This window comes from Dipodomys merriami, unplaced genomic scaffold, assembly GCF_024711535.1.
Source record: "Dipodomys merriami isolate MVZ:Mamm:240054 unplaced genomic scaffold, mDipMer1.0.p SCAF_530, whole genome shotgun sequence".
Lineage (NCBI taxonomy): Eukaryota > Metazoa > Chordata > Mammalia > Rodentia > Heteromyidae > Dipodomys > Dipodomys merriami.
The window spans coordinates 637752-663113 of NW_027206103.1; the positions used below are offsets into that span (position 1 = coordinate 637752).

General features: G+C 39.3%; 1 protein-coding gene across 11 annotated transcripts in view; it reads left to right on the forward strand.

The window, feature by feature from the left end:
• LOC138811488 (ecto-NOX disulfide-thiol exchanger 1) overlaps positions 1 to 22785 on the forward strand; it is a 542054-nt gene extending 519269 nt beyond the window's left edge. For 10 of the 11 annotated variants that reach the window (XM_069999196.1, XM_069999187.1, XM_069999195.1 and 7 more), the window contains 2 exons: positions 3261 to 3346; positions 21830 to 22785. In XM_069999196.1, the coding sequence (XP_069855297.1) occupies positions 3261 to 3346; positions 21830 to 21961 (218 nt within the window). In that variant the 3' untranslated portion in view covers positions 21962 to 22785. Of the gene's footprint in view, positions 1 to 3260; positions 3347 to 16316; positions 16456 to 21829 lie in introns of those variants that run through there. The other variant, XM_069999197.1, reaches the window with a different exon arrangement.
• The last annotated feature ends 2577 nt before the right edge of the window (positions 22786 to 25362 follow it).

The window sequence follows — 25362 nt, forward strand, 5'->3', positions numbered from 1 at the left end:
ACAACAGAGTGGTGAGACAAAGGATGGACAATTCAAAAACTATATACACAAGACAATATGTTGGAAATGATCTGTACAACTTGGAGGAAGGGACATGGGAAGGAAGAAAAGTAGGAGAAAATTGAGGGAAGGCATACCAAGATTGACAAGGAAGGTATTCATTACTTTACTTACGTAACTGATACTCCTCTGTACAATAAAAATTAAAAACAGCACTATTTCCATGTTCTCCATTACAGCATAACCTTTGTAAATGCAGTCTGTACCCAGCATTTCTATTCCATTGCTGCCCCTCTATCTTCAGCCCACTTCATTGGTTCACCTCTCACAGTGACCTGTTCTTGTCTTGCCTACTTGAATACTTTCTGTTGACAATTTCTCACTTTCTCCATCAGTCAGCTGCATTTTTTTTCTGGCTGAACTCCCACAGGAATATTCTGGAAATGCTTTCTTCTCTTAGCTATCGTGAAATCCTCTTTCTTTTTGAACCACAAGTTCAAGGTCACTGTCTTTTCTGTTACTTGTTTTGTTCTCTTTATTCTGCTTATAATTATCTCAGTCTATTTCCTTGAGTTTTCATTCCTGCATGTATCATCCGGGTGGTTCTCTAGACTAAAAGTTGTGCCAGAGAAGGAATTTCTCTGCCTTATACATGCTGACCCTTAGTACCTCCTGCTGAGTGAGTGACTAAAGCAACATATTTAAGGGAATAACAAAGGAAACAAAATCTAGTATCATTTGCTTGCTTTAATGCTGCTTCCTTGGTCTTAGATTCAGAACTGAGAGTAAACTGTAGCCTGTTTATATCAACTTTCTTAACAAGATTGGTCACTGGCTGAATAGAGCTGGTTTGTAGATTTTTTTAAGGTTCTTTCAAAAAGACTAGGAGTACTAATAATTATTTGCTTCTCTCTATTCTTAACTAGTTATTTACAATTGTACTTTGCATGCCTGGGAAGCTGGTTCTTAAATGGACACTCCTCCTGCTTGTCCCCCAAATGGATAATAAGCAGGAGTTGAATCTGCCTTGCTGTAGGCAGAGCAGCTGGACGCAGCCCATGGCTCCACCCCTAGGTCCTTCAGGTCACTCTCAGAGGGCCATAAAGTTATCTCCACTTGGCAGGAGAGTGCCTGGCGACATTTCTCATTAGCTATTCCTTTTCTATTCCTAGGAAAAAGAAACCCATTATTTACTTAGGAAGCTCACAATGAATCTGATCCCTCTCCAAAAAAAAAAAAAAAAAAAAATTCCACTAACAGCAACAGACCCCTAGCCAAAAGCAAAATAGAGCAAAAAATCTGCATTTTCTCAGGATGTCATTAAGGATATTAAAATTAGCCAGACATGCTGGTACCCACTTATAATCTCAGCTACTTGAAAGGTAGAGCAAGGGATCAAAAGTTAAGGATACCCTATCTTAAGTACAAAATATGTACAAACACACACACGCACACACACACACACACACACACACACACACACACACACACACATATCATCACCATTATTTCTTTCCACTATCCTCATTATTTTCTAAAAGGAGATTTTAGATCATTTAAATAGGGATACAGGTGGACCCATTGCAACAATGAGATGTACAAGTCGTTTGAAAAATGAACTTTACAACTTTGGCTGGGGCAGGGGTGTGAGGGGGGAGGTTAGGGGGAGTGATGGGAAGGGATGGGAAGGGGAAACAGAAGAGGAGGCAACAATGCTTGATAAGAAATGTACTCATTACCTTGCACATGTAATTGTAACCCCTCTGTATGGTATTTTCACAATAAAAAAAAATAAAAATAAAATTTAAAAAGTACTATAAAATGCCCAAAAAAGAGATTTTAGCAAAGAAGGCAAAGGAGCATTCAAAGAAAGCTCATGAAGCTCAGAATAAAATGGTAAGATAAGTCTGAAAATAGACTATAATTTTTATAGAGAAACAATAGTTAATTGTTTTTTAACTTCTTCATTTTACTGTAAACCTGTAACATCCCTTTTCAGGTCATGGAGAGCTTGTCTAAACCCTTCAGTTCTCTGTCCTGTTCTGTTTTGTTTTTAACTTGAAGTTTAAGAAACTTAATGTTCCACCCTGGAACATCCCAAGCAGCACAAAGGAGAGCAAGAGACAAAGATATTACCTTGGATTAGCCCATGGCCCCCTCCCAACACAAGATGACCTGCTACAAGAATCATAGGATTGCCTGCTTTTCTCCCTGATTACATTTTATACCACTGAGATCTCCCCCTTTGGCCCTTCAGCTCTCTAGTTTCACTGCTTACAATACACAGAACATGAGACTTAATGCAACTTGTTTAAAAGAGCACTTTCAAATTTGCCCAAGCCAGCTCCTTAACACAAAACAACACACATTCTGTGAACTTGACTCCCTCTCTGTTTTGATTTTGGATCTAGAAGCATTGGAGGATGGGAAGATAATGCTTTTTACCTTGGCCCTTACACCAGTATCCAGCTGTTCATTTGTCAGTACAATGTTGACAGTTGACTCTCACAAGGCAAAGGGCTTCTGATTCCTGATCACACTCCAACCCAAGCATTCATTCACAGGCCTTTATTAATGATCTTGTCAACCACAGCAGAGAAGAGGAGAGAGGCTGGCTCCCTTTCAGCAGCAGCCATGATTGAAGGGCAGAGCACGTTAGAGGATGAACACACACTTCCTCCAATGGCAGCTCAGGGGACAGGCCACAGCTGTAATTACCAGGAAAACTCAAGGCAGTGATTTCTGGCACAGCTGTCTGAGTCATTTTCAGCACAGTCCACTGAGAGAAAGAAAAAGATAATTTTATCCTTTCAATAACTACAATTTTATATTGGTAAATCAAGCATAAAATTGGTAGTTGAACTGCTTCCAGGAGTCTTTGTTTAGAAATACCTTTATTCATCTATATATAATCTCCAAGTCTACCTTTACTAACTACTGTCATTGTAGGAGGGGAAGTGTTCTGTATACCAGGTTACTATTACTGTTTCTGGATCATGCTATTCTTGAATGATCGCTCAGTGATGTTAAAAATAGCATGACCAGGAGCTGGAGGCCTGGCTCAAGTGTAGAGTACCAAATCTTTGAATGATAAAGTATCAGACCCCTGGTTCAAGTCCTGTTCCCGGAAATGAAAAAAAAGTAGGAAAGGATAAAAAAAAAATGGCAAGACTCTAACTTCCAAAAGTCATTGAGATTAGATGGCATTATGTAACTGAGACTTTGCATACACTTTACAACGGCTGTCTTTTTTTATTCAGGCATCATATCAACGTTTCTTCATGTCCATCCTTTTGGAGCCAATATCGAATACCTTTGGTCATACATGCAGCAGCTGGACTCCAAGGTAATTTTCAGTGCTAAAATTTCACAGATTGCTTGCTGTGTGCAGGTGGACATGAGTGAACAGCACTGGGGTAGAACAGCCTGGGGAGGGTTATTGTGCTGCTTCCACGGGATGGGGGACGGGTGGCTCATGGTTGCCTTCTCCATTGCTTTTGCCTTCTCCTGGGCCTCTTTTCTCTCCCCTCCTGATTTCTTCCTCTTCCTCCTCTTCCCCCTTCCTCACTCTTCTCTTCCCTCTTTTTCCTACCCCCTCCTGCTCTTCCTTTCTCCTCTTCCTAATCCTGCCATCTCCTCCTCTTTCTTCTCCCCCTTCCTCCTCTTTCACCCTCTTCCTCCCCTTTCTCCCTCTCATTCCTTCTCTTTTCTGTTTTCTCCTTCCATCTCTTTCTCCCTCCTCCTTCTTCCTCTTCTTCTTTCCCCTTCCTTCTCCTTTCTCCTCCCTTTTCCTCCTCCTTTCTCCTCCCTCTTTCCACTTCCTCCTCTGCCTTTCTCCCCCACTGTTTTCTTCTTTTTTCTTTCTTCTCATTCTCTTCCTCTTCCCTCCATCTTCCTTCCTTTTTCCCTTTTCACAGAAATTGAACCAATAGTTCCTTTTATTCCACACTGTTGCAAGCATTTTTAGTTGTCTTTGTTATTTTTTTTTATAATGACCATTTTAACTGTAGTTTTAATTTGTATTTCTCTAATGGTTAAGGGTGTTGAGCATTTTAAAATGTTTCTTGGGTACTTAACAATTCTTTTTTTTTTGAGAGGTGTCTGTTCAAGGCTTAGGCAAACCTTTTACCACTTATTTACATCCCTAGCCCTTTGTAGAAAGAAAAGCAACATAAAGAAATTTCAATTTACCTGTTGGCCTGAAAGTTCTAGAAACAAGGAAGAAATCAGAATCAAGGGGCTAATGTGACATGATCCTTAGGCCATATTGTCACAGGATTCCATGTTAGAGATATCACACAACAGAGGGATAGTCACTTCAGAGAACATAAAATTATGGCATGAAATGGAAGGACAGTTTCCATGACGTTTTCCACAGTATTCTCTAAGTGAAAAGAAGTGATTGCCAAGTTATTCTTAGCTGTGCCCCTAAGCTCTCTCATCAGCAAATAGCTGTATCTCTAGCCTTTTGTAGTATTGTGTGCTAAAAGGGAATAACCAGACAAAGCTCAATTCTTACTGAGTTACAGTGACCACTGAGAACCATTGTGTATACAGTGATTCCTTACCCAGAGAGGGTTAGGAATGGAGCCCAGAAAGGGGTAAAGTCTGAAAACAATAATGAATCAGAAAAGCCTGTGGGACTTTTGGCTGAAGGGAAAGTGGAAAGAAGTAAAACCTCCTCCAAGGGGCAAAACAAAATACATGGGATTTGTATGACCACATCTACAACATGCACTTTTGAGATCTATGTAGACATTTATGTGTTATTCTCGTCAGTTAGCATGGACTAAATTACTACATTGTGCTGTTATTCAACCCAGATGACCAATACATGATTGTTGTTTGACTTTTCAGTGGGCCTGATACTTTTTTTCTTTGAGGAACAATCCAATCATCAAAAACTAAAAATATTGTTTAGTTATACAGATTTAGACATGATAGACCAAACAGGGTGGAAGGAGTAAGATTACAAAATTATTTCTTAATTCTTTATTGACATACTAATTGTGCAAATTGGTTAAGTCTAGTGTAATTGTTTTTTTAATTCCTTTGGGTATTTGTACAAGAGTGGTATATATCAGGATCAAATGGTAGGTAAATGTTTTTAGTTTTTTTGAGGAAATCATATACTGATTTTCATAGTGCCTGCACCAATTTACATTCCCACCAATAGTATATAAGAGTGCTTTTTATTCCACAGTCTTGTCAGCATTTGTTACTTTTAGTTGTCTTCATGATTTTTTGTTCATTTTGATAATGATCATTCTAGCTTGGGTCTTTACCCAAGTATCTCATTGTCGTTTTGATTTCCATTTCTCTAATGGTGAAGGATATTGAGCATTTAAAAAATATTTCTTGGATTCTTAGAATTCTTCTTTGAAAGTGTCTATTCAGATCATCTGCCAATTTTTAAAGTATATTATTTAGTGTTTTAGGTTGAGGATTTTTTTTTTTTTTTTTTTTTTTTTTTGTCGGTCGTGGGGCTTGAACTCTGGGCCTGGGCGCTGTCCCTCAGCTCTTCAGCTCAAGGCGAGCGCTCTACCACTTGAGCTACAGCGCCACTTCCGGTTTTCTGGTGGTTTATTGGAGATAGGAGTCTCACGGTTTCTCCTGCCCGGGCTGGCTTTGAACCGCGATCCTCAGATCTCAGCCTCCTGAGTAGCTAGGATTACAGGCGTGAGCCACCAGCGCCCGGCTAGGTTGAGGATTTTTTAAGCTCTTTATATATTCTGGATATTAACTCTTTGTTAGGTGAATGGCCAGTATTTTCTCCCATTAGGCAGGCTTCCTATTAACTCTGTTGTGTTTGCTATTCAGGAAGCTCTTTGATTTGATGCAGTCTCACCTGTTAATATTTGCTTAAGTTTCCTTTCTTTGTAGTCCTGTCCAGGAAAGCATTGATTATCCTAATGTTTTAAAGTATTTCCCTTGTGCTTTCTTTGAGAATTGTCAGGTCTTACATTTAGATCATTGATCTATTTTCAGTTGACTTATACAGTGTTGGCATGTACACAATCTGTACTTTTTCCTGCATTGTTTTATGAAGAGAAATATTTAATATGTTTTTAGCACCTTTTCTGAAATTCAGTTGCCTATACATGCATGGGTTTATTTCTGGGATCTCTATTTTGTTCTATTAGTCTATGAGTCTGTTTTTATGCCAATACCTGTTGTTTTCTGTTACTGTGGTTCTGTCTTGAAAGTTGATATTATGATGCTTCTAGTTTTGTTCTTTTTACTCAAAAACATTTTGGTTATTGAAAGTCTTTTGTGCTTCCACTTGAGTTTTAGGATTTTTCCCCTTAGGTATACAAAAGATGTCATGGATATTTCAATGGAAATTCCAAGAGATCACTTTGGACTGTGTGGATATTATAATAATATTCATTCCTCTAATCTATAAGCATGAGAAGTCTTCAGGTCTTCTTATCTTCAGTTTCCTCTCATCAGTGTTTTGTACTTTTCATTGTAGAGATCTTTCACTTCTCTGATTGTTTATTCATAAAAGATGTATTTTATCTTTTTAATCTACTGTGAGCTGCTTTCATTTCTTCTTAGCAAAAAATGCATTATAAGTCTATAGGTTATTGATTTTTGTATGTTGCTTTTACATCCTACTACTTTACTAAATTTATTCATTCAAATTGTCTCTTAATGGAGTCTTTACATATTCTATGCTTAGGAATTCTATATATAGAATAGTATCATCCACAAGCAAGGATAATTTGACTTTGCTTTTTTTTCTTGCTTAATTGCTTTAGCTAAAACTGCTAGTACTATACTGTAAAAAGAGCAGTGAGAGTAAGCAGCCCTATTTTGTTCTTGAGCTTAGGGGAAACTGTTTAGCTTTCCTCCCACTCAATATGATGCTAGCTAGCATCTATTATGTGAGATATAATACTTAATGTGTTCATGTCTTCTGCCATGAAGGAATACTGAACTTTAGCATATACTCTTTGTGATCTATTGATATGATCATATGATTTTTTACCTTATTCCATTGATCTGATATATTACATTCATCAATTTGCATTATTAAATATATAATTTCTAAACAAAAGAAGACAGTAGGCATCTTTCTATATCTGCCATGAGACTAAATTGATCATGGTGATGATCTTTTAGATATGCTGTTGAATTTGCTAGCATTATTGCTGAGAATTTTTGCATCAGTAGTCATGTTTTCTTTTTTGTTGTCATTTTTGTTATTATGCTCTTAATACTTTTCATCACAGCAATGTGACCTCATGGAATGAGTTTGGAAGAGTTCTTTCCATTTCATATCTCTGAATGGATTGAAAAGTTTGGTAAAATTCAGCTGTGAAGCCATCTGGTCCTAGCATCTTCTTTATTACTGATTTTATACCATTACTTGTTTTTTAAATGTATTATTTACATCAGGTAATGAGTTCATTTCCTTTCATACGGCGTTTTCCCTTCCCTCAATCTCTCCCAATCCCTCCTTCCTGTCTCCACCCATGAGTTGTATAGCTCACTTTCAACCATGTCCAGCTCCACCACTTCACTTTTTACCCTTTTCCCTCAAGTTCTATACCCTCTCTCCCCACTCCTGAAAATATACACATTTGTTTTCTTATTTCCTCTAGATCAATTCTGGAAAGTTGGTTTTTGCCTATTATCTTCCTAATTTCTTAACTCTTTGACTTTTTAGTAATCAGTCATCTGAATTAGTTGTCAAGCGTTTCGTTGCTTTTGATATTTTTGGAATTTGTTGTTAGAGAGTTACGGTCTTCTAGAAGTGGCATATTTTTTTTTCATCTTTCTTTAGTTCCAACATTAAAATTTGTGTATTTATTGGACCAGCTCTTGCTACTGCTTTTACAGCAAGACCTTCATCCCAAGTAGTTATCCCCTAAGGATGTGTCATAGGATTGTCACTTGGTTTTGCTGTGTTGGTTTTAATGATGTGTGTGCATTGTACAATATTGTGTCTCTGAAGCTTCTTTGGTTGTGATCAGAGAATTTGGACAGTATGTACCATGGAGAATTCAGAAAGACCCACTAGTCTCTGTAGACCAAAGAACATTGGCAACACTTTAGCAGTTCAGGCAGGTGAGGTTTGTTAGCAGTGATATGGGGTAATGTCTTGGGTGGCTGCACCTACAATGACAGTTCCTCGCCACATGAGGTGACAGGAGTATCCTTAGCCACTTCAGCTGAGGTGCAGTCTCATGCGCTGCCCAGGAATAGGTGGTAGCATGAACAGCGGCACCCTGTCAGTGGGTCTCACACCCAATCCCAACAACAGAAAAGGGGTGGAAGCAGCCAGCAGAGGGAAGCATGCAGGTGAGAGGGCATCAGAAACCATGATGTCCCTCTGCTGGGAGCAGCTACTTGTTGGAGGAACCTCAGAATCTGGCTGTGCGAGCCTGTTGGCTGAGTAGTGGCTGGAATGTTTCTCTCCAGCTTCTACAGCCGAAATGCCCATCTAGGTATATCCCCAAACCTGCTTTGTCCTTCCTTCTCTGTCCAAGGTGGAGATAACAGCCAAGCCAGAGCTGGTGTTGTTCATGGCCGCCTCAGATGGACCTTTGTGGTCTGTCTTGCCTTGCCTTGTCAGGGAAAGAGCCTGGGAACCATGTGGGCACCTGCTGTCAGTGCCAGCAGGGCACAAATCCACATGCAGCTTCTTAGCAAATACATTGTAAGTATATAGGTTACTGACTTTTTTGTGCTGCTTTTGCAGCCTACTACTTTACTAAATTAATTCATTCAAATTTGTCTCAGAAGGCAAACTCCCTAATCCCCAAGAGCAGTGTACCCCGTCTCCTCCATGTGGCAAACCCTGTTCCGTATAGTGCAGGGTACCCAGCAAGTTTGGAGGCAGTTTGTCTAATGCACCAAGTTGGGTTCTTAAGGCAGCTACTTGCTGAGCTGTCTTAAGAGTAGTGGGATATCTGGGGTTCTAAGACTGGATTATGCAGGGGTTTCCAACCCCTGGGGCTTCCCACTTTCCCACAGCCACAGGTCTACAACACCCCAGGTGTTCTTTGGGAAGTGATGGTATAACATGCTTCAAGTTCAGAGTCACATTATTGTTTCTCTGTGGCCTTCCCTCAAATAGATAGAAAGGTAATGGAAAATGCTGTATGTTGACATAAAGGATGTGCTGCTTTGTCGTGTTGAACTTGGAAGGGTTTCTTTGATGAGGTTTGTGGCTGCTGTTCTTTCGCATTTTTTCCCTTCACCTGTCTCACTCTTCTTTACTGTCACTGCTTTCTTTGTGGGATGGAATAGTGATATAGCAGAGTGCTGGCATGGAATGAGCCCTCCAGACGAGACTCCCGTCATCGTTATTATCCTTCCCTTTGCACTGGGGACATGTCTTTCCTCCCTCTTCTGGCATTCTCTAGTGGAAGGTCTTGTTGAGGAGGCACTTGTTTTCATGAGTTGAGATGGCTGCAGAATTCACTGGATTCTGTATATATAAGGATTGCAGGGTCTTCTCCACTTCCACTATAAGTTGGTGATCTGTGCGTGCATAGTGTGTGTGTGTGTGTGTGTGTGTGTGTGTGTGTGTGTGTGTGTGTGTGTGTGTGTGTGTGTAAAATCATCTGGGAAGTGGGAGGGATTGAGAAACAACATGTCTATTTAGATGAAGTGAAAGCTTCTTTTATTACTCCAGGACAGAGATCAGATGAGATTTGTGTTTTCTCCTTTGTGAATCTCTGAAGAGAGAAAATTCACATGTCCAGTCCCTGGTAATTAAATAGCAGGCCTTTCCAGAAGAGATTGCATGAGATGGAATTCCACCACTTAGACCATGAAGGAAGTTTATCCCTTACAACCGAAATACACAGTCTCCCCTGATTTCTTCCCTTACTCCCTGCTATCTTCTCAGTGAAATGCCCCATAGTGCTGTTAAGGCTTTTTCTTCTTCCTTCATCAAAAAAAAAGAGCTCTAAGTAAAACTGCTGGATGCCGGGGATTAGCCCACATACCATTTCTATCCCAGTGAGGGTGAGAGTATATGTAGACTTTTTAATCCATCGCACAAATTATTGCTGTAGACTGGAATGCCATCTCTTCAGGGCTTAAGTAGAAAACAAAATAATGAGAGGTCTGCCCTATAAGTATCCACCAGGGCCTTGTACTCACATCAGCTGCCAAAAGACTCATAATCCTACAGCCTCTGGCAGCCTGTGGATGCTGAGGGTCTGGGTATCGCAGCCTGGCCCACCTGCTTCTGGTTAATCAGAATAAACTGCAGGTCACAGTCCTTACCTCCCCACCAAGAGCAGAGGTTAATATTACATTAAGGTGACACAGATCTGGCCCAGCACCACAACCCAGGAAGTTGACTGCCTCTCATAAAGTTTGGAAACTCTACTTAGAACAACCTATTTTCCTAGAGATTTGACAACATCCTTGTTACCACAATTGCTATCAGATACCTTTTAGATTTTGCTTACCCTGGTATAGATGAGAACAAGAAAAACAGACCAGTCTCAGAATATAGCTCCTCTTATTATCCTTTCCCCAAAGGCCACACATGAGTTGGAGGGTGATTAGGAATAGAAGGAGAGGCAGGAATTAATTTAAATTATGTATGCTGAGCATGTAAATTGCACATGGCTCCCTAAAACTATGTAGCCCAACAATGGGCCATTTTCCAGTTAGATAGTATTCCTGCTCCTGATGATGATATTTGCATAGTTTTATTTTTTTCTCAATTACCCATTCTCATCCACCCAGCTCTCCTCTACCAGAAAAATGTGTCAAAAAGAATTGCAATTCATTCAGAGAAACAGGACAAGAGCAATGACTTCTTAAAGCCTTGCTGAGTCAAAACTTGTGCTTGGATACAGGCAGGACACTCTTCAAAACAGACCACACTATTTTGACCAAGGCTTCCAATACTAAATAGAATCCCATGTGTGGGCCCAGCAAGGCCATGCTCCTGCTAAGAATAAGCTGCACTGAAGAACCACTGAAGCAGAGCATTAGCAATTGCATACTTTCTGTCTCACAGAGTGCTTCCTCGCTCTTCTCCAATTTATACATTCTTAAGGAATTGTGATTCATTCTCCAGGTAACCCTGGAGTCCTTCTATATAAGTCTTCTGATAAGTCCAATAGAGCAGAAGATTTGATTTTGAAACCCTTCCTATGTACCGCCAGTGTGGGGGGATGTAAGAGGACCCACCAATCTTGCATGACACCACTATTTGTGACCAGTTTGGGTGCTCATGGACACGTGTGCACTTCCCACCCGAGGAGCAGTCATTTGCTTTTCTAGAAACACAAAAATAGAACAATCTTGAATCCCGGAAGATTTAAGTCCTAACTTAAGTTTTACAGCATAATCTTTCCCATGCCCTTGCTGAGTGGTGAAAAAGGTGTGTATTTACATTGGTGTTTTTAAAACTTACCCCCCCCCCAAAAAAAAAAACTCTTGAGTATGTGTATTTTAGTGTGATTGCTTAGCTGACTATAATGAATGTGCATTTTAGGTATCATGGTACCTCCAGAAGGCATGTGACAGTCAAAGTGACAGCATTCTTCACTTGAATTCTTAAAGAACCAAGAAGGATGTGCTCACCCACTGTGAGAGAAGTTGAAAAGGTTTCCAGGGTCCCAGTGAGTCCTGGAGTAACTTACAACTTGTCATGTGCCCAGGCCTGTCCTAGAAATCAGACAAGAAAAGAGGAAGGCCAGGGTCTGGAAAAAAATACAGGATACATGTTGCATACATGTAGAAATGTCATGATGAAACCCATCTTGAATAACTAATGTATGTATGTAATGTACAAAAGAGAAAGAAAATGATCTAAGCTAGAACTCTCCTCTCAACAAACTTGTAGTCTAGTTGAGAAAAATAACACAGTTCTGAAGTCTTGAGAATCAGGTGTGAACTAATAGAGTTTCCAAATAGGCAAGGCAGATATGCAGGAATCAGAGATGGGTCCAATCTGTTAGAGGCAACATGAGTGGCATGAAATCCTGGAGTCCAGTTCATTCTACTGGCCTCCTTCTTGGATGCATGAGCCAGCATGCATTGCCTTCCTCCTGCATTTCTTCCTGTATTCTTCTTTCCACCCTTCTTTTCTTCCACCATCATTTTTCTTCTAGATGTTTTTCTCCTTTGAATTTTTCCTTTTCTTCCCCCTTGCTTTCTTCTTTCCTTCCTGCTTCCTCACTTCATGATACATCTGTACTGTTTGTCTCTGCTACCATTTATTGTAAAGTGTGTGTGTGCTGGCACCATGGATTTGCCTAGAGGCATGGAGATTGAACAAAATGTACATGTACACTAACGGCCAGATATTAGCTTATCCTGTAGGAGGAAATCTGGATTTGAACCTGGCTTCCTGGCTCCCCAGCCTTGACACAGCCTCTACTAGTGTCCTTTTAGATCCCCAAACAAGAGCAACCCGCCCCCTTATCCAGTGTAGCTTGCCTGGTGATGCAGGATTCCAAAGTGATCATGACAACAACACACTGATGCATATCTGCTTGTGACAATGTGTACATGTGCTGAGAGGCCTAGCCAGGAGAAAGCAGGCTTGGGCTAGAATAAACAGAGCAGAAAATAAATCAAGCAGTTTCTTAAAAGTCACCTTGTAGTGTTAACAATATACAACCACCTTGGTGATATATGTGTAGCCTTCTCTCCTTCCTAAAAGAAGTGTGAAAAACAAGAATGTTCTGGAAGGAACATATGAAAAGATATTGAGAAAGCAAGATCCAAGACCTGACAATAAAGAAAAGAAGGAAACAGAACTGAAGTAAAATTTCTATGGCTAAGGTTGGACATGAAGAACAAACTTGGAAATCCTCAAGGTAAAATGTCATACAGGTTCTTCTTTCAGGCTAGGATACAAAGGCCTTGAAAACACCAAACTAATCAGAAGGCATTTTCTCCTAGATATCTCCCTTGACATGCAATGTGAATGTCTTTAAGGAAATTTTCCAGAATAGAGCTAAGAGCCTCATTAACTGAATATTGTGGAAGGATTTCTTTGAAGTGGTCTGATCCATGATTATGACATCTCTGTCCATAATATTTACAATTTTTCCAGCAGAATCAGGCTGTTATCTTACATTCACAATAGAAATGTAGCTAACTACATCTGAAGAGACTAGTTTCTATTATATGCATTTCTGGCCTTGTCAAGGCCAGAAGATATGACTTATTGCTATCTAAATTTAGTATCGTGAACATTTCAGACCCAAGTTTCACTAGTTTTTAGCTACATGGCCTTAGGAAACTTTCTTAACATCGTTATCTCTCAGTATTACCATCTGTAAAATGTTTTGTGTGTGTGTGTTACTATATGTACTTAATGAGTTGAGACCAGAAAAGCATTCCAAACAACATTAAAGACCATCTTACTTTCACTTACTACTTATTTGTTGGCTGTTATCTGTTTAATACTTAACACTACCCCTGCACAAAAGACTTGTCATCCTAATCTGTTTTGCCACATACTGCATAGGTGAGGGGCTAGCCTTCACAGTAAGTTCTCAGAGCATTCTAGGTTTTCTTTCCATTTCCCTATTTTACAAGTGATAAAATAGGCCCAAAGGTGTTAAGTGACTGATTAGTTAACTATAAAGTGGCTAATAATCATTTCAAGATCCTTTGCATCTTCATTTCTTTAATCTAGCTAGTGAGGAGGTATGTTTGCTCGTTGATGAACTGAGAAGATAACACACTCACCCTAGGCTTGGGTACAGGACTCAGGAGCTTGGCTATTATCTCCTGATGTAAGCCACAGTCTACTTTTTGAAAAAAAAATTAGTTATTGTACAGGTAGTCATGTATAGAAGGGTTACAGTTGCATAAGTCAGGTAATGAGTGCTTTTCTTTTTGGACCATGTCTCACCCTTTCCTTTCAATTCTCCCAGTTTTTCCCTTCCATCCCCACCCTTAGTTGTATAGTTCATTTTACCATATAATGTGTAGTGAGTACCGCTGCTATATTTGTTCACCCATTGTCCCACCTTTTCTGTGTTCCCCTCCCCCTTACCCTTCCAAAGGCAAGCTAACAAACAAGATAAAAGGAAAAGACAACAAAAACAGCAACAGCAACAACAAATCTCTTGTTTACATTTCTTAGAGTTCATTTGGTAAAAGATTATTTTATATGGTCATATGCTCATAGCAATTGAGCATTTGTGATCCTCTCCTATGAATATCCTTCTTTGGTCTCACTATGTGATTATCTTGAGACCTGTGTAATTTACCATATTTCAGTGTATTATTTTTAACCATCCAGTGTGTTTACTTGTAAATTGATAGGCATATTCTAATTACCACAAATGAGGGAAACCATGCAACCTATATTTCTCTTAGTCTTTTACCTCATTCAATATACTTTTTTCCAACTCTTTCCATTTGCTAATGAATGATATATCATTCTTTCTGATGGAAGCATGGAATTCCATTGTGTATACACCACATTTTCTTGGTCCATTCATCCACATAGGGCCATCCGGTCTGATTCCATAGCTTGACTATGGTAAACAATGTTGCAATGGACATGGTTGTGCTGGTCACTTTAGTGTGGCATTGTTTGTGTTCTATTGGATAAATACCCAGGAGTGGAGTTGCTGGATCATAGGGAAGCTCTATGTTTAGTCTTTTGAGAAACCTCCATACTGCTTTCCAGAGTGACTGAACAGTTTACATTTCCACCAACAGTGTACCAGCATTCCCTTTTGGCCACATCCCCACCAGCATCTGTTGTTGTTAGTTGTCTTAATACTAGCCATTCTAAATGGGCTAGTGGATGAGGTAGAATCTCAATGTTGTTTTGACTTGCGTTCCTTTTATGGACAGAGTTATTGACTATTTCTTTTGTATCTATTAGCCATTCTTGTTTCTTCCCCTAAGAAGGCTCTCTTTAAGTCTTTAGCCCATTTATTAATTGGGTTGCACATTCTGCTTTTTTATAGCATGCTCTAGGTAAAAGTCAAAAAGCATCATGGAAAACAAACCACAAAATTTCAGTCCACACTAGTCCCCACCACCCCATCTTCACTTCTGCTTGGTGATCAGCTCACGTGGGGTTGCTTAAGCATTAACATTAAGTAAGTGTGTAGGTCCCTGGTGGATTATGACTTTTCTGGATCTCCCTGTCACTAGGCTAGCATTGTGATAGTATTCTTAATGCAGTAACCTTGACCATCTACACACAGGTATTTCCCTGTGCTTCTCACTCACTGGCACTCACCTGGGAGCTCAAAGGTGTGGCCAAGATTATTTCTGGTCCTAAACACACAGCTCTGCTCTCATAGGGGTTGGCATCCATGGTTAGAACAAGCTATCCCAGCCACATTGGGCAGACCTAGCCTAACTCCAGACTTGATGCCTGTGTTACCCTGCAAAGATCACTTGCTCTCTCCAAGGTGTCTCCAAGCCTCAGTTTCTACATTTATAAATGATTCCCTATCTCATGAGAATGTGGTGAGAATTTACAAAAGTGTTTCCAAAAGAGTCTCTCTAGAAATGAGGCCAGGAGCTCTGAGCATAAGACCCAGGGATCACACAATATCTCCCAGACTCCCACTTCTCACAAAGTGAACTACTGGGTGGGATCTGAGGCCTGCAGGCAGAGCACAAGTGTCCTTCAGTTCTCTATTACAAGTGTAGAACTCAAGTCTCTTTTGCTGTCCCTATAATCCATTGCATTCAAGGAATAGCTTTAGTCTTCAGTAAAGCAAGTGCTGTACCCAGGGGCACAACCTAGGGTGCCTATGCACCAAGTGAGAATTGGACTGGCTACAGACTATAGAGCTCTGTGAATCCAACAGTGCCTTCCAGTACAGAAAGAAGGAAGATTCTAAGGTGAAAGTGGCACAGAAGTGGACAACTGGCCTTAACTAGCCCTACTCTCAAACCACATATAGCACCAACCCACACAGCAAGAATTATCAAATACTCAGCTACTTTCCCTCAGTATGAATGGTATTTGGAGGGTCAAACCAACAGAAAGAAAGACCAGAGTCAAACTAACAAAATTAGAGATTAAAAATGGAATATCAGGAAAAACTCAATGAAACTAATATCATTAGTGATACTTTATAAACTTACTTTCTATTGAACTAGAAAATCTAGAAAAAATAGATAAATTTCTAGCAACATATGACCTACCTTAAACCACTTAAGCACATCTATAGTGAACAATGAGTTTGAAGTAGTGGTAGTCTCTCAACAAAAAATACAGGACCACATGGATTCACTGACAATTTCTGTCAGGACACTAAGGTAGATCTAACACCAATATAGCTCAGACTATTCCATAAAATAGAAAAGGAAGAAATAAAATTCTACTTAATTCATTATAGGATGCCAGAATGACTTTGACAACCAAAACCAGATGATGATTAGAAGAAAACAAAACAGAGAAAACCAGAGACCAATTTCCTTGATGAATACATATGCAATTTTGTTCAATAAAATGTTTGTGAACTGAATTCAACAATACATTAAATCAGAAACTGTGGCCCAGTTCATTTCTTTCAAGGATGCTAGATTATTAAACATACAGAAATCATATATAATACAGCACATAAACAGAGTACAGAACAAAATTACATTACTATCTCAACAGATGCAGAGAAAGCCTTTTGACAAAGTCCAACATCTCTTTATGATGAAAACTAGGAAGAAAAGCAAAATAGCTCAACATAGCAAATCCTTAATGTGATGGACTTGTAGCCAATATTTTACTCAATGGGAAAAAAACTGAAACCAGTTTCTAAACAGTCAGGAGCAACACAAAAGTGTCAGCTCTCTCCATTCTCTCTCTCTCTCCATTCCATATACTCCTTGAATTTTGAGCTAAAGCAATAAGGCAAGAAAAAAAGAAAGAAAGATAAAAAAGGAATAATTCAAATGATCCCTGTCTGTTAACTGTATGACCTATACACTTAAGAGTATATGATCCTATACTCTCAAGACACCATCAAATGGCCAATAGACGCATGAAGAAATGCTCAACCTCTCTAGCCATAAAAGAAATGCAAATCAAAACAACATTGAGATACCACCTCACCCCAGTTAGAATGGCTATAATCAAGAATTCTAACAACAACAGATGCTGGAGAGGATGTGGACAGAAGGGAACCTTACTACATTGTTGGTGGGAGTGTAAACTTGTTCAACTACTTTGGAAAGTAGTATGGAGGTTCCTCAAAAGACTCCACATAGAGCTCCTCTATGACCCAGCAATCTCACTTTTGGGCATTTACCCAAATGATCACAAACAAGACCATACTAAAGCTACCAGCACAACTATGTTTATTGCAGCATTATTTACCATAGCTAAGATATAGAACCAACCCAGATGCCCCTCAGTAGGTGAATGGATCAAGAAAATGTGCTATATATACACAATGGAATTCTATGCCTCCATCAGAAAGAATGACATTGCCCCATTTGTTAGGAAATGGAAAGACTTGGAAAAATTATATTAAGTGAAGTAAGCCAGGCCCAAAGAAACATAGGTCCCATGGTTTCCCTTATTTGCAATAACTAGTATATGTCTGTCAAGGAGAAAAAGTCAAATAAGTTGATGTTAGGGGAATGAACCCCAAGATAAGTATTCAAATGTTTTTTTTTTCTTTCATGCAATTGTTTCTAACATATTTATAATGATTTCTATGTTGCTTTGTATGTCCCTCCCCCACGGTATAACCCCTGCTTTCACTGTATTTGATGTTGGTATAACTTGTGGAGGGGAAGGGCAAAAACAAATAGTTTAACTAGGGATACTTATGTCGAAAAACAAACTTTACAACTTTGGTGTGGGGGGGGTAGGATCAGGTGGGGGGATGTGGGGATAGTATGGGAAGGGATAGGAAGAAGAAACAAAGAGGAGGCAACAATGCTTGCTAAGAAATGTACTTGTTATCTTGCCCATGTAATTGTAACTCCTCTGTACAGTATTCTCACAATAAAAAAGAGACCATCATAAAGAAGAAAATTCATAGATCCGATAGACACTTATGACAAAGTAGAAGGATACAAACTCATCAAACAAAATTCAGTAGCTTTTCTGACATACAGTAAACAGACTGAAAAAGTAATCTGGAAAAAAATAGCCTTATAAAATAAAATATCTACACATGAACTTAACTAAAGAGATAAAGAACTCAGATTAACCCAAGTGATCTTGAGCAAATATAGCAACACTGGAGTTAAGATAGCACCTGGTTTCAAATTATACTGCAAATCCATCTTAACAAAAGCAGCATAGTACTGGCACAAATGCAGACTTATAGACCAATGGGATAAACATCCCAGAAATAAGTCACAGCTTACAGCCAATTGATTTTTTTTCTCAAGGCTAGTGCTCTACCACTTGATCCACAGCTTCATTTCCAGATTTTTTGGTGGTTAACTGGAGATAAAAGTCTCATGGACTTTCTTGTCCAGGTTGGCTTTGAAACTCAACCCTTAGATCTCAGTCTCCTGATTACAGGATTACAGAACCCAGCTTGATTTTTTGATAAAGAAGGAAAAACATACTTTGCAGAAAATATACCCTCTTCAACAAAAGATGTTGGGAAAAACTGGATATTGACATATCAAAGAAACATAACACATGCTGACAAGAATGAAGGAGAAAAGAGAATTCATACTGCAAGTTGGTGGGTAGGTAATTTGGTTCAGACACTACTGAAATGTGTGGAGGTTCCTCAACAAACTAAAAGTAGAACTCCTTAGGATACTCCTATGCCACTGGTGGCCAGATACCTGAAGAAATATATGCCAACATATACAATAGCGACATCTACACAACCATGCTTAGTTCAACAGTATTCATAATAAATTATTCATAATAATCAGCCTAGTTGTTCCAAAACTGGTGAATGGATAAAGAAAAATGTCCACATACACACGGTAGCATTATTCGCCAATAGAAAGGAATGAAGTTATATCATTTTCAGGAAAATAGATGGAACTGGAGATGATGACATTAAGCAAGACAAACCAATCCCAGAGAGTCAAATATTATATGTTGTTACTCAAGTCTAGAATGTACAACCTAAAAATAACATTAAATTATTTTAAAAGGGGGTACTCTATAGGATGCGGAACCAGCTCGGAGAGGGTAGAAGTGAGGATGATAGGAGCTGAATATAATCAAGCGTATTATGTTATTATAAAAATAGAATAGTAAAAAATCTGTTAATATAGGAGAATTACGAAAGCAACAGAGAGGGTAACTTTGATCAAAGTATATCTTATATGCATGTATGGTGATAATACAATGAACCTCCTTGTACAATTAAATTTTATGCTAATACTAGGAAGTTTCTAGATGATTATGTCCTGTTAGACCTTTGGCAACCAGCTATAGGAAGAATGGGTGGGCCTGCCTGCCCAGACCCCCATCCACACCCCACTCACACACAGAGATGGTATTCTTTAAATATTTTTGGCCTAGAGGAATAGCCCAAGGCTTCTTCCCACCAACTCTAGTCATATTTATGAGGGCAGTTGAAAGCCAGCCTCTGATGGACAAGTTTACCTTAGTCTGCCCACAGCTCCATGGCTACCCAGGAGTAGCTCCTGAATTCAACTGTAGATGAGCTGTTCTATCCTCTTGCAAAGGAAGGACAGGAGTTCATCCAGAGGGTAACGTCACCTCATAAAGCCTAAAGAAAATGGCATTGTGCATAATTTCAAGTTTTACCATAAAGAAATAATATGGGAGGAGATAGATACATTTAACCTGATTTAACCATTAGAGTAGGTACACATGTATAGAAACATTGATCCTGTGGGGGGAGGATTAGGTGCGGGAGCGGGGGGAGGATGGGAAGGGATGCAAAGGGGAAACAAAAGAGGAGGCTACAATGCTTGATAAGAAATGTACTCATTATCTTGCCCTTGTAATTGTAACCCCTCTGTACAGCATTTTCACAATAAAAAAAGAAACATTGATCCTCACCCTGTGAACATTTACAGTTTTTATGTTTTTATATGTCAAGTGAAAATTAACTGAATAAGAAAAATGAAACTGCCTTGTGAATCAACTAAACAGAGTTTCACCACATTATCTCCAGAGCATCACCAGACTACCACAACAGGCTTGGTTGTAGTGTTGCTTTCAATCAGTAGCTTATACAGAGACAGAGATATTTGTGCCAGGCACGGTGCTAGCTGATACATACATACATACATATATATATGCACATATATATCACAATTAAGAGTGAGAGATAGCTATTTTGATTTGTATCTCATGCAGAGAGAGAGAGAGAGAGAAAGGGAACTGAGCATTACAGTTTTAAGTGATCAGCCCAAAGTTACACAGCTAGAGGCCTAGCCCAGAGCCAAATCCAAGCCTGTCAGATTTAAGCCCCTATTCTTAGCCCAAATATGCCTGAACATAAGAATTACCTGGGGTGGTTGTTAAAAATGGATTATATGGGCTATCTCCTCTGGTGTATAGGAAAGCAGTTCTTTTAACAAGTGCCTCAGGTGCCAAATGTTTAGGATGAGCATCCTTCACCCTTGGCTGTCCACCACCACTGCTGACCAAGCATGTAAGGCAGACCAGTGCCCAGGCACCACAGACCACATCCACATGCTGGCTCTTTTCCACAGCTCTGTGTAACAAGAGCTCTCTGTGCATCTCAGTATCAACCCACCTGTCTCCCAGGACTGAGACTGAGCCCAGGTTGTGATGGTATTTTGCCCAGCTCCTGTGGGCACATCACTCTGAGCTGAACTTTCAGCAATCTGTTTGGGAATCTTAACAATCCTTTCTATAAGGTTTTGTGAGGAAATTCAGACAATTTATTTCACCTTCTAGGACTGTCTCTGTTTAACTGAGTGTTGTATCATAGGCTCAGGAATATTGTGAATCTATGAAGAATGCCTTCCATGCAGTTGATTTGTCTTTGCCTGCTGTGTCTTTTGCGTGACTCTTAGTAGGGTTAAATAAAAAGTGTAGACTCTGAAAGGATCTCTCTTTGATGCCACTGCCATGAAAAGTTACAACAGCTCTGAGACAGTGAGCATTTATCTCTATGTGCCCAAATCTGTGCTGAGCCAGTAGCTCTCACACCATCCTTATTAAATGCCATTCCCATTTGCTAAGGCTTAAAGAGACTAATTATCTTTGTAAGGTTCATTTAGTCTATAACAATAGTAGATAGAGGATTCAAACAGAATATCAGACTTCAAATTAACCACCTTGCTATGAGATCTCCAGGCACACACAGGGATAGGAGGTAAACACAGGAAAATGAGAGCAGGGTTAGGACAGAGAATTAGGGCTCATTTGTTCTGTATTTAAAGCCAAATGAATGACTACTATAAAAAATACTCCTGTTAAAAATTTTTGAGGAAAAAAAAAACAAGAGGAAAAAATTATACTAAAACCATCTGCCTAGATTTTATGACTGGGTGTCAATACTTTTATTGCTTTGGAGGTAAAAGTTTGGGTTTTCATTCCTAAATATAAATGGTCTCTGGTTCCTATGAAAATTAAATGAAGAAAAATAGTTTGAGCAACAAGAAATCCACTCAAATGCTCTCTGTTGCTCACCCTTAGAGAACATCTCTGCGCTGGGCAGATGAGGATGAAGGTTACATTGGTGAGGATCTGTTAGGAGTCCTTGTTTGTCAGGGGATGGCATTCCACATGAAGCTGAACCCAGCACTGTTTATCCCTTCATTTTAGTCCATCCCTGACAGTCCAGGATAATCATGCTCAGTGCTTTACCCTCCTCTAAGAGCTGTCTACTTGACAGCCAAGTAGAAAACAAATAGGAAATACAATAGCAAATGTCTGCTTTCCCATGCTCTTTGCCCACAACTGACTTCCCTTCCTCTCTAATAGATATCGGCCAGCGAAATCGAGATGCTTCTGATGCGGCTACCTCGCATGTTCAAACAGGAGTTCACCGGTGTGGGAGCGACGCTGGAAAAGAGATGGAAACTGTGTGCCTTTGAAGGAATTAAAACCACCTAGCTGTGGAAGGGCAGGAGATGTCTGAGAGTGAACAGAGCGTGAAGGCAGCCAGGCTGGGAGCCTGGGAACAGGAGGGGTGGGACCCACCAGCGAGGGACCTGGGGCCTGACTTTAGTTACATCTGCGCCAGTGATCTTGTGAGGGGAAATGTAACCTTGTACCAATCCCTTACACTAAGCAAAAGCTTCATACTGTGACAGATGTTTCCTACGAAAACCAGTGATCCCCCACTCATAACGATGGCAAAAATCTTAAAATAGGCTGCATTTGAGAATAGCTCACCTAGCAAAATATTTAAAGTTAGTGAGGGAGTAGCCATGGTGGTTGCTAGGCTACGGAGTTGTAAATGTAATGTATAGCCGACATCATTAAATGACATTTTCCTGGCAGTCTTTCTGTTTTAGTTAAAAAACAAAAATAAAAACAAAAAAAATAATAATTTTGCAGTGATGAAAAAATCATACCAAAAGAAAACTTGAATATGTGTCTGAAAAAGTTATCGTATTTTATAAATTAAGTTATATGCTGTTTCCAGGGACTTTTGCCTTATTGAAGAGGCAGAAACAATGATTGGACAACTTGAGAACGCTTTACCAAGAATATTATTTTTCTAATGTAACAATTCTCCATCCTAAGTTCTTTTAACATGGACTGCATAACAGTTTTCATAAAAATGTAAATAAAGGGAAAACTCATGTTGCTGTCTTGTACTTGGTATGTGACATTCAGGTTTCTGCATCAAAATAAACATTCAGTAAATATTCCTGTTACAAATTTTATAGGAAAGACATAAATTTTTTTCAATAAATATTACTTCTACCATATTGGTTTTGCTAATATTCTTTGATATATTTTCATACTTCCTTAAGAAATTGTTTTCTCATTTTTCATTTCTACTTCATAGTTTATCATTAAAATTATAAAATTGAGTGACAATAAGAGGCAAAATAGTGTTTCAAAGAGAAATGTATAACATGGTATGACACACTCAGAAGAATTCAACATCATTCCTGTGATAGCCTGACTAAAAACTATATGCCCTCATTTGGAGTCATGAGAGAATATTGGACAACTCAAGTTTATGAAAATTCTACAGAATTAGCCAGGACTCTTCAATAATTTCAAGGCCATGAAAGATAAAGACTGAGGGATTGTCATGGAATGGAGAGTCAGATTAAATCCTGATCAGAATAGGACATTAGTGAAAGAAAAAAAAAACTGTTTTCCATGAGTGTATCCTGGAAACCAGGTCCTGGAGTCTCAAGCCTATAATCCTAGCTACTCAAGAGGCTGTGTTATAGGGATCCTGGTTTGAAGCCAGCCTGAGAGACTCTTCAATCATCTTCAATTAATTGAAGATCTTTTTTTAAAGGTGGAAGTGGAGTGAGGTTCAAATGGTAGAACACCAACCTGAAACAAAAAAGACAAATAAGAGGGCTAGGCCCTGAATTCAAGCCAGAGTACTGGCAAAACAAAAAGTATGAAAGTACCAATATAGGAGATTGTGTGCCAGAATAGATACATGGCATTTAAATATAATCAACTTAAGTTTTACCTTTTTTCTGACCTTATGGGGAGTTACTATGTAGCTACTTGATCACATTGTGATTTTTTTTCCCCTATGTGTTTTCTGGAAGAGCTTCAAGCTAGAAAACAAATGAAGAAATTCACATATGGGCAATTTGAGTTTCTTCTTTCGCTTTAAAACACCTCTACTCCTTGCTTTCTTATATCAAAAGACCATTATTGAAGATATTGATTAATTTTAAATGAAGCATTTTTAAGACAGTTGAATGCTCTTTGAAATAATGAAAAGATATTCAAAGTTTCCCATTGGACATTATTGTCCTTAAGGTTCTTTTTCTTGAACCCTAAAAAAAATTAAGGTACTTATCTCTAACTTCTATATTTTATTCAGGCTTAGTGCCAATGCTGTAAGCATGTAGAGAAATAAGAAGAGACTGTCTCTCACCCAGGTGGTGCTGGCGCACGCCTGTGATCGTAATTATGGGAGTCAGAGATTAGGAAGACCATGATTCAAAGTCAGTCCAACCTCCCCCACCAAAAACTTATGAGGCTCTATTCATCCAATAGCTGGGCACCATGACACATGCCTGTCATCCTAGACATGTGCAAGGCAGAGATCAAGAACACCAAGATTCTTTATATATTTTTTTTGGGGGGGGGTCCGGTCGTGGGGCCTGAACTCTGGGCCTGGGTGCTCTCCCTCAGCTCTTCAGCTCAAGGCTAGCGCTCTACCACTTGAGCCACAGCGCCACTTCTGGCTTTTTTCTTTTTGCTTATGTGGTGCTGAGGAATCGAACCCAGGGCCTCATGCATGCAAGGCAAGCGCTCTACCACTGAGCCACCTTCCCAGCCCAACAAGACCAAGATTCTAAGCTAGCCCAGACAAAATAATTGATGAGACTACCCATCGACAGAAAAAGCTGAGCATGATGAGATGCACTTGTCATCCCATCGGTGGCAAGAAGCGGATGTAAGAGGATCAAAGTCCAAGCTAGTCCAGGAAAAACAGTGAGAGCCTATCCCCAAAATACCCACAGCAAAATAAGGTCTGAGTCAGGAGGATCACAAGTACAAGGCCCGCTGGGCTCTATACTGACTTGGAGACCAGCCTGGAATACATAGGAATGACAATATCAAATGGAAATAATAATATCATATTAAACACTAGAGTCTTTCCATCTGCTTACCATCTGCTAATACCCCAACTACCACCATCTCAAGAGATTTTTAAGTCAGGAGTCATAGCAAGCTTACCATGAGAAAAAAAAAAGATACCATTTATAGATAATGTTATTATAAAACAAAATTCACCAGGTTCTCCTAACAACTCACACATACATGCAAAAATGTGTGATAATGTACTGCCTATTATTGAAATACAAAATAACCCAATTCCCTTGGAAACCACAATCCTTTCTCCTGCTATGATTGCTTTTCTCTCTGATCCGTTGTGCACATGGCTGCCTCTCCAATCCCACAAAGCGCAACCCTCTGTTGCCCCCTCCAGTCCCTCCATGGTCTGATATAGCACCACTTCTCAATCAACATCTATCAAACGGATGAACCAAATGACTTGAAGGAAGAGCTTGCATAGAAGTTTCTGAAGTAGTTGAATCTGAATCCATTTACCCTTCAGAAAGTCTTAACTTCTTCGCTGTTGTTGTTGTTTTCTAAGTGCTTAAGGTAAAAAATGTATATCATAATATTTAATCATTTATGAATGTAAGACTTGGTGACATTAGATAGTCACAATGCTGTGTAATCAATCACTATTCATAAAGCTTCTCAATCCTCTCAAAATCCTGTACCCATTAGACAATAATTCTATCTACCCCACCCTCAGGCCCTGGTCCTCTACTTTGCATCTGCATGAA